Below are 13,582 nucleotides of genomic sequence, written 5' to 3'. Positions count from 1 at the left end.
TTCATTATGTTGTCACAGCAGAACTGATGAATAATGTTGGTCTATGCCTGTTAGTTTTAATATGATTCTGCTGTATGCTCAAGAGACAGCAAAAGGTAAATATAAGTGTATAATCAATATAAATCTTTTCTGAATTTGTTCCTCTACAATAATCAAAAATGTACGTATGTGCTCAGCTCTTAATAAACTGGTATTAGTGCCTGATAGCCTGGAGGAAAACTGGTGTGTGTGGTTGTGGGTTTCTATTTCTGGATGGGATAGTGTTGTTCAGTCTTACTATGCAGACACATGGAGTTATAAAAGACCAGCACCACTTCATCCAGGGGAAAGGCCGGTAGCCGATCATACGAGCCACATCATCCATGAAGCGGTCAGCACCTGCAGTTCATTAATCAGCAAGTCAAAGACAGGAAGATGCTGAGGATTCTTCCCCACTCACGTCATAAAACACTAGAAATTCTCCATGATTGTATTCACACTATGACAAAGCTTAATAGTCTTTTGTTGCCATATTATTCTGTGATATTGTATTTTATATTAGCTTGTGACAAAAAACACGTTGACCCGTGACCTCTAATATCACATCATCTGAGATGATTTTCAGACCTATTTTGAGATGGGTTACCTCACTGACAAACTTCACAAAGGCTCTATTTACAATCACGTTGCTATGAAGCACTACACTGTGTGTTTGTGTTTATTACATACCGTAGACCCAGGCAACTACTATGCATTCCCAGAATGCTTGCCACAACAGAGTCATCCCACTGGCCGAATAGTAGTCAAACAATTGGAAGACGTACATCCCTCCCTGCAGAGACAGAGGAACAGACGGCTCAGTGAACAGTGTCGATTTAGTAAACCAGTTCATCAGCTGAAGTGTTTCTTGTTCTCTCATAAGCTCCTTCACACGTTATGCGTTTTCATTTTTGTTACTACGAGCTAGTAAGAAAAGACAGTTTATTTAAAAATGGTATAAATCATCAAAAATTTAAATTTTTGAGGGAAAAGTCTTTGTTCATCCAACCTGTGTCACCATGGAGAGGTCAATAATGAAGCAGAGTAAACAGCATATCGCCACAGCAATCTCCCTTTTGTAGCGATGATAATGCTTTCCAGGAAACAGATCCAGAATCCCGGTAACAAAACCCTCCACCCCGACAAACTGCAGGGACAGACATGGAGAAAGACATACAGTGTCTTCAGTGTCTCTTTGCTGAACAGAAGTGGAGGAATAAAGCTGAATACAAGTAAAATATTGAAAACCAGTTAAAATTTCTCTCCAATCATTTGCTTCTGTGGTGTCCCCCAAGGCTCTGCATTAGGACCACTGATCTATTAAACATTTACCAAAATCCTGCGGGAAATATCATAAATTCAGTTTATAACCACATGACACCCATATTTATAGATATTTATATTTCCATGTTACTCCTGCAAACTTATTGAGAAAATGCGCAGCTGATTAAAGGTATGATACAGAGTGTGTTGGTCACCTGACTGTCCAGTCCGAGCAGCAGCAGCATGAAGAAGAAGAGCGCCGCCCACAGCGGGGCCACCGGCATCAGACTGACTGCCTTTGGATATGCAATGAAGGCCAGACCTGGACCTGAAACACACACAAACACAGGCATTAGAGACTTCACAGGATTTTAACATGCGGCTCAAGGTTTGGCTCATACAGCATGTTTTTCCAACATGTGCACAGAAGATGTAATGTGTGCAGAATTTAAAGCTGCAGCGCCACCAGCTCATTTTCTGGCTCTACAGTATAAATATTAAAAGAAAAGAGTCATAAATATGAAATTGGTTGGCTAAGCGTTTGACCATGATGTCATTGTTAGTATCCACGATCAAGGTTGACTTGACCATATCACGTACTGTATCACATGAAAGGGCGCGGAGAGAGCTGTACAACACCCATTTTATTTTTTCAACACAACACTCTGCGATGTCACAATGAAGCAATAACAGGCTGACGTCATCATGCTGTAACAGAAACATCATAAAACATCCAGCTTTGAAAGTAGGTTGTTCTACTTTAAATGCTTGTTTGTCCTGATTATGAAAAAGTCTCATCTGCTCAGCTATGGTCAGCTTCAAATACCACAAAATAAATTTGCTGATATGCAGAAAGATTAAAGGTGCAGGACAAATATTTACAGCAGGACAAATCACGGCGTGTTTCATCAGGCAGCACAGAAATATGCACTGGAGAGCTGTCGCATGCGAGGTGAAAGGCCTCGCTTAAATAATCCGACAGTTAATACTGCACACACACACACACACACACACAGATGCTAATACTTTAAACCAGTATAGACGTGTCAGATTGGATTCAGTAAATTGGATTTACTTTTGTTCTTTTTACAGCAAGATTAAATAAAAAGATTCCTGTCCTCACACACAGACACACACACACACACAGACACACACGCGCACACACACACCATTCCTGAGGAGGTACACGAAAATATTTTCAGGCAGATGAAATGAGAACATGATGAAGACTTTAGTGACTCATTAATGCACATCTCATTATAGTCACACATGAGAGGAACACAGCGATCCATCTTCTGTTTTGTTTTAGTTTATTTGTTTGTTTTACATTAAAGAATAACTTTATTCGATTGATTGGTTTGAATGTTGTTCTTCTGAATGTTATTTAATCTTTTACTTATAAAGCAGTTTTATTTCTGTATGACCGAGCTCCTTTCTGTTGTACAAGTTTCACCTTATTGAGCCTTTTTATTAAACGTTATTATATTACTTTTATTGAGCTATTATAGCTTATTGAAGCTAGTTTCTTACAGGGTGTGTTGACTGATTTGGCATCCCAGTTTTTCTGATAAACAGTGCATGATAATTTGGGATAAAGTGTATATATAATCTTAACTTGTACTTTACCATAAGATGCTTTTAATGCCACACCTTGGACGAGGCTTTGTTGTAGTGTTGTTGGTTTAACCTCTGAGGCTTGAAAATTTATGAATGAGAAATTGAAATACAATAAAACTCATTTTGATTATTACCAGCCCAGATTTTTAAAAATCTCCATAATAATATCGATCACGCTGCTTTCACCTGACCAAAGTCATAAATAAGAGGGTCGATAACAACCATAAATCAGTGAGTCAGCAACGCTGATGTTATTGAACCTTAAATGAACCTAAATATTCTCAACTGCTCATAAATCTGAACAACAGAAATGAAGCGGACTGAAAGATTGAGCACCTCCAAGTCTCAGAGTATGATTGTCAGAAAAGGGTGGAGTTACTGCTCCAAGTGGGAGAGTTGAAATAGGCTGACACCGTGTCTATCAGACGGCTCGGGAACACTTCAGTATCCCTCCAGAAGAGCTGGAGATCTGGGCATCAGATGGATGGACGGAAAAATGATCAGTTTTAGTTTAACAGTGTTACAGCTCAGCCTCTTGAACACATCAACAGCATCAAACTGAAAATCCTCGTCGCTTTGTTCTTGAGTTATTGCAGTTTTCAGAATTCTTGGCCCTTTATCATAAACTGTATATTTATCACAACCACGCCTCCACCAGGACTGTTGCTCTTTATCTGGGGGCTGAAGAGGCCAGGTGTAAATAGCCAAAGAACTGTCATGTGACTATTCTCACCTGGCTGTAAACATTAGCTCTGTGGTTACATAAAGTCTTCATTAAGTTTGAATGAAAAGCTTTGATCCGAACAGCCGCTCAGAGCTGCAGCCTTCTGTGGACAAGCTAAATATAACGGTGTGTTTGTGATGCCACGCCACGTGATGCTTAGCTATTAATACACACACTGCTGGCTGGAGTCTGACACGCGCGCACACACACACGCACACACACACACAGGTTCATTCAGGTCTTCATTACAGTGCAGTGAATCCTTCTGTAATCATTATTTTTATAACCACCATTTGAAATCGTCGAGGCTACACAATTATCAGCTGACCTCATGTGACCTGACGCTTTTTCCCCTTCCTGTTTTTCCTAGAATCTGGATTGTGATTGGCTCTTAAAACAAGGATTATCAAAGCTGGAACATGCACCACAGTGGATGCAAGCGCTGCTTCTATATGAATGTATAGCACATCCAAAAGTGTGAGACAGAGAGTAAAGATTTGGATATTTTTTTTGTATTTTAATGCATCGTTACAGTGAAACTCTCTTGGTCTCGTTTCTCCTCCCGAGAAGTGATACAGAGATGCTGCTCATCCTCCGTCTTTACAACTAACAATCTGACTTCCAGCATAACAGTTACCCTCGTTATGCTGGAAAACCAAAGCACAGTGGGGTGGCAGCAGCTCAGGTGGTAGAGCTGGTCACCTACTCACTGGAAGGTTGGTGGTTCGATCCCCGGCTCCTCCAGTCTACGTGCCAAATATCCTTGGGCAAGATACTAACCCCATGTTGCTCTCTGATGCACTCCATCGGAGTGTGAATGTGAGTGAATGTTAGATAGAAGCACTAAAAAAACCTTAGATAAAGTGCTTGTGTGATTGAGTGACTGCAGGAGTTGTATAAAGCGCTTTGAGTGCTCAGTGAGTAGAAAAGCACTATGTAAGAACCAGTCCAGTTACCATCTATATTTAAAGCTCAGTATGATGCATTTTTGTTAAACCAGCCTCAGAGGCTTTGGGGTCGAAATAGGAGAGCACCACCAACGACACCGTTTGTTTAGATGATCTGATTTTTTTATCTCATGTTTCGTGTATAATGTTACTATGTTCTATGTTTATATTGAACATGGTTCAAATAGCACTGTGCACTTATGTAAAAGTAATCCCCATGAGCTCAAAGCTCAGGTTTCAGCCTGCTCTTATTTCTTTCTGCGCAGCATGGACACCAGTACTCAGTGCTGCCCCTCTGTAGGCTTCTGGAAGTTTGCCAATCAGATGGATGTTAGCTTTTTGAGAGCGTTTATAGGGAGGAGCTAAAACAGCAGATGAACTGAAGGTCTACTGAAGGGCAGCGTATTAAAATAATCATTTACACTGTGAATCGTGTAAAATAGAGCCCAAGAATAAAAAAGTGCATTGGAGGAAATTATTAGAACAGGTCCGGTGTGAGTAAATACCTGATTCAGCAACCTGCGATATGTCGACTCCCTGCTCCGCAGCCATGAAGCCAAGAATAGAAAACACCACAAAGCCAGCGAAGAAACTTGTCCCGCTGTTTATGAGCGCCAAGATGAAGGCATCTCTGTGAGGAAGAGGAGAGGAAACAAGGCGCTTAAGGTCACGATCAGGTTTAAGGTGGAGTAAATTTAAAGATTCACAGGGTTTAGATATGATGACTGAGGTTGAAGGAGTTGGTGAAGTGTGTGTGTGTGTGTGTGTGTGTGTGTGTGTGTGTGTGTGTGTGTGTGTGTGTGTGTGTGTGTGTGTGTGTCGTACTTGTAGCAGTCATTGTTAAAGCGGTTGTAGCTGCCTAAAGCGGTCAGAGCACCAAGGCCGATGGCGTAGGAGAAGAAGATCTGAGTGCCAGCATCTATCCACACCTGTGGAGTCACATGGGTTTGATGTTTGATGCAAACATTTAATGACAAACGCTGCAGCATCTTGGATGCTCAAGCCATAAAAAACAACAGCCAGCCCGACAGCCTAAAACTGGATTTAAACCTCCCACTCGTGCACTTTCAGGTGCTTCACCCACCCCAACAGAGGAGCGAAGTAACGAAGTACAAATACTGCAGGTATCTGTACTTTGAGTATTTCTTTTTTACGCCACTTTGTTACTTTTATGTTTTAACACAAATATCTCGGTTTTCTACTCCCTACATTAGGTTTAAAACTTCTACCTAAACAACCTAAAGACAATCCTGCTGGTGTATTCACCATGAACGCACATGACAAAAACTAAAATTCATAATTTTATAATGAAGACCCTTTAATGTCAGAAGGAGAGGCCCAGTGATTCAAACTGCCCCATGCAATGACAAAGTCTGCCTGTAAGTGAGATTTCAGGATGATGAACTGACCTGAGCCTCCTCCAGTTTGGACCAGTTGGGTTTGATGTAGTACATGATGCCATCGTAGGCTCCGGGCAGGGTCACCCCTCTGACCAGCAGGATGATGAGGACCACGTAGGGAAAGGTGGCCGTGAAGTACACAATCTGAAACACAACCATACTATCATAAAACACACACTTCTTTCACTGAATCCATCAGTCTGTCAAAGCTTCAACTAGAAACTCTTTGTCTGTTTTTAATCACCTGCCTGTGAAACAAGCAGGTTAGACTGTCTCATTGTTCACCTGCAGATAAATGCACAGTGAACTTTCGTGCGTTTGACGGTTTTATGTTTGCAGAATTGGAGTAACACAAATTCATTTACCTAATCAAAATCAGGTAAGTGAATTTGTGTTACATAGGGGGAATGAAGAAGAAGGGGTTTTGTTTCCTGACCTAAAAATCTCCAGGGGGTTTCTGCCATTAAAAAAAAAATCCATGAGAATCAGGTAACGAAAACAAATGAGAGGAAAGCAAAATGAACCTGATCTGAGACCTGCTGAGACAGAACACACACACGGAGGAATGTGGCATTTCAGCACCACGGAGAGCGCCGGGTCCCAGTTAGGGTCGAGTGTCAGTGCAATCACAGCGGAGCACCTTCTCAGGTTGACGCACACTCACAGTGTGAAGCTCAGGTCGTTCGGTTCAGTGTGTTAAGGAATAAGAAAAAACATTTCAGTCGTCTGTTTGAAACGTTTCTCAAAGCGATTCATATTTTTAAAGCTCGCACATGACCTTTTGATCTTCTGCTTATTCAGCCATTTCTGGCATATTATTCTCATTTTCATTGCATTCGTTCATCACGGGGAGTTCTTTTAATCCTGATACTTTTATGTAAACTGATATAAATTTGATCGCACTGATAAATCAACAGATCTCTGTATATGCAGCATGATTAATGCCAGGATCTGTAGGCTGGTTTGCTAACGAGTCGTCTCACTTTGGGTCTTTTAAAGAAGCCTGTTCATCCGACAGTCACGTGACACTAAAGAGAGAAATCTCTGGATGTAAGGACAAGGGTGTAACAGAAACATGTTCATAGTAACAAAGACAAAACATGCACGTAGCCACCGCGCCATCACCCAGGGGTCTGTTTGTGGCTCCACATATCCAAGACTCCACTTCAGCTTTAATCCCACTGCGATCTTATTTTCTGGGGCCGAAGGTGACTGTGGGCATTTCTCACTATCAAATACTCCGAGGTCACACTTCAGTCAAGCACGTAATCATGTCAGAACTCTACTGTCTGCTCTGCCTGTTTACTTTACTGTAAACAAGATTAATATCTACAATGAAAAAGTCGAACATTACGCCCAATTAAATGTGGGTTTTTAAAATTAATTCAAACGAATGTTTCCTTTAAGAGCAGACATCTTGCCTTTGTGACTGGATTGGCTGTCTGTCTCTCTCTCTTTTCTCTCTGTGTGTCTCAGGCTGTCTCGCCCTGCTCTGACCTGATGCTCAGCTTTCAGCCTCCTGCTGAAGACAAACAGCAGATAATGTTTCTGGTGGTACTGAGAGCCCTGCGAACGCGGCTTGACTTGCCATGAGACTAAAAACACAAACACACACAGACTCTTACATAAGAGATACCGTATGTGTGTAAACTACCCCATGAATGGAGCTCGACGTTTAGGTCACACCGTGTGAACCTGTGTCCCAAAACTAACATGTTAGGATTTGGTTTTGAGTGTTTTTCACATTTAAGGGACCAAAACAAACTTTCCTCTCTTCACCGTGTAAGAAATGAACTGTCACAGCCTGGTTGCAGCGTGACCAAACAATAAGACTCAGAGTACAAGCGTGAAAACAGCTTCCTCTGGAAAGCATCAGCGCTCTTACTTCTTCATGTATCTCCTTGCTAGCAGACATCCCAGGCTCTAGTTCTGCAGGCAGCTCTTTAGTGTATTTACCCCCCATCATAACTGAATCAGCACTATCACCATGTCTCGCTGGCAGCTGCCTACCTCAACATAGAGAAAACGTTAACTTTGGACCCGCCTGCTCTTCTTTCCTCAGATTTTTACTCACATCACATGGTCTACGGTTGCTACGTCACTACTACTCTCATCCTGTGTGGATGATCTTTCATTCATGAGGTGCTCAAAGTAGAGCCGCTGCTAGTTTGGGAACCCCACCCTAAAGAGTTGGAGGAGGTCTGGGTATCTCTGCAACCTGACCCGGATCACGGCAGAACATTTCTATCTATAATTAAATAAAAACCAACAGGAAGTTCCTGCAGAGTCCAGCCTGCAGACTTAAAAGCCCTTTCACTGAACATCTTCTACATTCACTTCATCAAACTGCTGTGAAGACACAGCTGACCCAGATAATATGAGGACACGGGGTTCATGAATGCAACACAGAAACAAGCTGCTGGATTCGTCTCTATTCAGGTGAGCACAGAGGTTTCTACTGCACATGCTCAGTCTGATAAGTGAAGCTGTTTTTGATTGGGTCATTTTGGCAACACCCTAAACTGAAGCATTGAAAACAAGAAAAAAAAAAGAGAAGAAAAAGCCATTTATCTGATCCTGGGAACGTGTGTGTCGAGGGTGTGCGAGTGTGTGTTTACAGATGTGTGTCAGAGGTTAATGTGGTTTACGTGCTCTAGTTTTGCAGCAGCTTAGTGCGATTTCCTTTTCAAAATGGAGTAATAACAAAACTGATGTGTTTGCTTGTTATGACGACCTTTAACTCGACAGCAACACTGTGTTCCAGCTTTTCAGAAACACTCCTACACTGTTAGATGTTCTTCCCATTAATCATGCTTTTAACACCACCTAACAGCAGCTGGTTAGTTTTCAAAGAGCATGATTCACTTCCCTTTGTTCTCTGGGTCAAAAAGTCTGCGAGCACATAAAAGGTCTGTCACATTTTTATGTAAACACGGAAATAAATGAAAATATCCAGAAACAAAAGAAGTCCTGATCTCTGTTTCCAGGTAATCAATGAAATAAGTCTGAGCCCTTCCACTGAAGCAGCGCTCAGATAACACCCGTGCCCTGCGTTTAAAGCAGAACTAAGAGAAAGTGTCACAATTCTGACTGTTATTCAGAGAAAAGAGGAACTTTTGTTGTTGGACTGAAAGTGAGTAAAAGGGTGGTGCACAAAGTTCTCAAACCCTGGATCCAAAGCAGAGCTGTAACACAACTAAAAGCTTCGGAGAACTGCGTAAAAACCAAAGCTTGCTGGCTCGTTTGGGCTTTCCTGCACACCTGAACTCTAAAAAAAAACTCCTGACATCACAAGAAGCTCCTTGGAGCCAGATACTGTGTATAAGGGGGGGCATAGCCACTGTGACACCACCCATTGGTTCTGGATTCTGCATTTGAACGGCAAGCACAGATGTTTTTGCTGCACAGCCAGCCAAGAGATGATTCCATTAAAAATGCTTCAAAAGGCTCCAACAGCACAAACACAGCGGAGAAGCCAGGAGGTGGAGATGGATCATATCAGATGCCAGCTTCCTGTTTTTAGCACATCAGACACACTTTACCTCTAAATCACAACACAGTCCAAATGAATCAGCTGTAGAATATCGCCTGCGGTTTCCTGCGCTTGCAGAAGTAGTTTTATTTTGTTGTCAGATCGTGCAAGGACAACATGATTAGAGCTGGTACTGTTCGTGCAGCTCTAATACTGCTGACATTAAAGGAAAAAGGGGGTGGAGCAAACAGCGGGATATCCTGAAATTCTTCCAGATCTGTCAAAGACTTAACGGTCAGCTGGCGTTTTCAGCAGGAAGTAAATATTTTGGGATTAAAGCGAAACAAATAGAAAACAGCAGAGTTTTCAGTGTTGATCTCAGACTTTTTAACACCATGAAGTTTTATTTTAAAACATACAAAGAAAATATTAAAAACCTTTTAAGGTGAAAAAGTTCTATTTGTGGGTTCCAGTTAAACCCATCCTGTATCCTGATGGTTTTTCTGTTATTTGTCCTGTTAACATCAGACATCAAGAGATTCACAATTTTACTGTAAGAGATTAACAAAAAACAGCATTTGCATATCTTCTGTAAGACTTTAAGTTCTTCCTTTAACTTATGTGCATTAAAAATCAGATCCTTGGTGCTCAAAATAAATTTTGGATGGTTTGCTAGGACCAATTCTGTTTACATTATACATGCTTCCCTTAGGCAGCATCATTAGAAGACATAGCATACATTTTCACTGCTATGCAGATGACACCCAGCTCTGTCTGTCCATGAAGCCAGATAGCACACACCAATTAGTTAAACTGCAGGAATGTCTTAAAGACATAAAGACCTGGATGGCTGCTAACTTTCTGCTTCTTAATTCAGATCAAACTGAGGTTATTGTACTCGGCCCTGAAAATCTTAGAAATATGGTATCTAAGCAGATTCTTACTCTGGATGGCATTACCTTGGCCTCCAGTAACACTGTGAGGAACCTTGGAGTTATTTTTGACCAGGACATGTCCTTCAACGCACATATTAAACAAATATGTAAGACTGCGTTCTTCCATTTGCGCAACATCTCTAAAATTAGAAATATCCTGTCTCAGAGTGACGGTGAAAAACTAGTTCATGCATTTATTACTTCCAGGCTGGACGACTGTAATTCATTATTATCAGGATGTCCAAAAAACTCCCTGAAAAGCCTTCAGCTAATCCAAAATGCTGCAGCAAGAGTCCTGACAGGGACTAGAAAGAGAGAGCAGATTTCTCCTGTTTTGGCTTCCTGTTAAATCTGGAATTCAAAATCCTGCTCCTCACATACAAGGTCTTAAATAATCAGGCCCTGTCTTATCTTAATGACCTTGTAGTACCATATCACCCTATCAGAGCACTTCGCTCTCGCTCTGCAGGCCTACTTGTTGTTCCTAGAGTATTTAAAAGTAGAATGGGAGGCAGAGCCTTCAGTTTTCAGGCCCCTCTTCTGTGGAACCAGCTTCCAGTTTGGATTCAGGAGACAGACACTATCTCTACCTTCAAGATTAGGCTTCAAACTTTCCTTTTTGCTAAAGCATATAGTTAGGGCTGGACCAGGTGACCCTGAATCCTCCCTTAGTTATGCTGCAATAGACGTAGGCTGCCGGGGGATTCCCATGATGCATTGAGTTTTTCCTTTCCAGTCACCTTTCTCACTCACTATATGTTAACAGACCTCTCTGCATTGAATCATATCTGTTGTTAACCTCTGTCTCTCTTCCACAGCATGTCTTTTATCCTGTCTTCCTTCTCTCACCCCAACCGGTCGCAGCAGATGGCCCCGCCCCTCCCTGAGCCTGGTTCTGCTGGAGGTTTCTTCCTGTTAAAAGGGAGTTTTTCCTTCCCACTGTCGCCAAAGTGCTGCTCATAGGGGGTCATATGATTGTTGGGTTTTTCTCTGTATCTATGAAGCGCCTTGAGGCGACTTATGTTGTGATTTGGCGCTATATAAATAAAATTGAATTGAATTTGTTATGTACTCTAAGTTATCAGCTCCTTGAATACCTCTTATCTGCCGTCCCATGGAGAGAAGACACTTTGTGTACCTGTGCTTGTACTTCAAAAGTGTCCTATCATCCTTTCCATGATAAATGGAGAGCAGTCCAGATAATGGTGAGAATCTGAAGAGGTTATGTACTCAAGTGCATATAAAATCTACTTGAAGTCGTCACTATCATGACCTTGAAGCTGGTGCTTGGGAATACGTTGTCATTGCTGAGATGCCACCTGGGTAAAAGTCACTGAATCTATGTCACCTTTCCTGCTTATCTGGAGAGACATTTGTTCATCTTTCAAAGTAGAAACACTCATTTCTCATTCCCATTATTCCCGTTTAGTTTACCATCAGGTCCACCATGAATTAAAGTCATTAAAACTCATTAGCCTCCTTGTTTATGAAAGAGACAGCCTGCTGGTGATGCAGGAATGATAACAGCCATTCAAAGGGCTGCTCTGTTTCTAAACTTTATGAGTATGTATCATAAAGTTCTGTCTGTGCATCAGCGGTGGTGTTTTGGGATAAATGGCAGTCATGCACTCAGGCTTTCAAATATTTATTCTCATCTATTCTCATTTAATATTATTCCTGCCAAGTCGGCACACGAACAGGCGTGACTCACTCCTCTGTGCTCATTTGTGTTTGTCTGCTTCCAGCGTCAGAGGCTCTGATGTCAGGCTGCTTCTGTTTGGCAGCTGTTTGCCTCAATGTTACATTTAGTTTTATTTTATGAGAAGTGCACTTTTATACACCAGAGGTCTTTCAGAAGGATTTCTGCCCATGTTCAAAACATTGTGCACAGTCATAGAATAACAGGTCCTCTAATCTTTAGGAAACCACAGTCATGAATCTCAGTGCAAACCACATTTCCCTCAGGAGACACTAGCAAACTAGCTACTCTTTCTTCTCTTTGCCCTAATATTGGATTTCCTCCTTTCTGGCATCTTCATCATTTGGTACACTCGACCAAAAGAGACGACACATCATCCTACTGCTGACCAAACAACCAGATCCAGGGTCAAAAGAAAATCAAAGCCACCAAAAATGCAGTTCCTCTCATGGCCACTTGAGGCAGACTCCAGCAGTGCTGAAATATCTAACCTTACAGTAAAAATAAACATGTTTACAGCCTACTCTTTCAAAGGTTCATTTATTTGTAATAACTTAACCTGGATAATTGGATTAGGGGCGTGGCCACTCTGAAGGGTGTTCCCCCGCAGCCGTGGCTAATAAGATCCTCTGGGCCTCTAACTGGTAACAGTGAGCTGTGTTACTGTTAGGTGTTTATGCACGTTTAGTAGTTTTCCCTCATGTAGAAAACTTTCTACGTGGTTGGGGGCTTCACCAACTCCAGCACAGTTTCTTTGTCCTTCTCTCTTTCTGTTCCTGTCTCGTCTTTATTTTTGTCCAGACCTTAAAGGCAAAGGCCCCACCTTACTCTCTTTTTAAAGGTGCTGTTTAACCCTCATAATGTGCTCCCGATTTCCTTGCACCTGTGGTCCTCAGGGGTCAAAAATGTCCCCACTTCATTTGAGTGTTTTTTAAAATATAAAGTATAAATTGTCAATCAATTCAGTGTTACACCTTAGTTTTACTTAAGACCAACACATTAACACAAAATCTAGCCTACATTATACATTTTAGGGCCACCAGACCTTGTTTACATAAAGTACACTCTGTTTTTTTCCAAGCGAAAATAAAACAAGAAAATGAAATCTTTAATTGTTTAGATCATTTTGACTGTCTGAATAACTACAGAGTTCTGTGTGTTGAACTTTAGTGAGAATGGTTTTTTTTGAACCATTTAAAATTTTTAAATGAAGTTTGTGTGATTTCATAGCTAAATCATCTGTATGGTTATCAGTGATGCAGAGAGAGCTTGGTGCTCCTGCGCTGCTGATCTGGGTCGAATTCCAGGACAGATTTTTTATGTCCCCGTTTGTCCCCGAGTGGAGTTTTCCTACAGTACAGGAAAGGGGGGCATTCGCTCTCCGAGTGGCTCTCAGTCACGTCCCACTGCAGTCAGCTGCCCTCCTACCAGACAACCAATCACATGCCGCCACCTCACACACCCCCACACTCTCCTCCCCACCACCACTACCTCTAGGGTAGTCATA

At 41.7% G+C, this 13,582-nt stretch overlaps 1 protein-coding gene across 2 annotated transcripts in view; it reads right to left on the bottom strand.

The window, feature by feature from the left end:
• slc6a8 (solute carrier family 6 member 8) overlaps window positions 1–13,582 on the bottom strand; it is a 48,871-nt gene that overhangs the window by 8,741 nt on the left and 26,548 nt on the right. For both annotated transcript variants that reach the window (XM_004568184.4, XM_023152239.3), the window contains 7 exons: window positions 5,979–6,113; window positions 5,395–5,498; window positions 5,076–5,200; window positions 1,497–1,609; window positions 1,028–1,165; window positions 709–811; window positions 278–378 (listed from right to left, as the gene is read on the bottom strand). In XM_004568184.4, the coding sequence (XP_004568241.1) occupies window positions 278–378; window positions 709–811; window positions 1,028–1,165; window positions 1,497–1,609; window positions 5,076–5,200; window positions 5,395–5,498; window positions 5,979–6,113 (819 nt within the window). The remainder of the gene's footprint in view (window positions 1–277; window positions 379–708; window positions 812–1,027; window positions 1,166–1,496; window positions 1,610–5,075; window positions 5,201–5,394; window positions 5,499–5,978; window positions 6,114–13,582) is intronic.

Source organism: Maylandia zebra, linkage group LG20 (genome assembly GCF_041146795.1).
Source record: "Maylandia zebra isolate NMK-2024a linkage group LG20, Mzebra_GT3a, whole genome shotgun sequence".
Taxonomy (NCBI): Eukaryota; Metazoa; Chordata; class Actinopteri; order Cichliformes; family Cichlidae; genus Maylandia; species Maylandia zebra.
The sequence above is the reverse complement of the archived record's forward strand: the minus strand, read 5'-3'. Positions and strand labels throughout refer to the sequence as shown.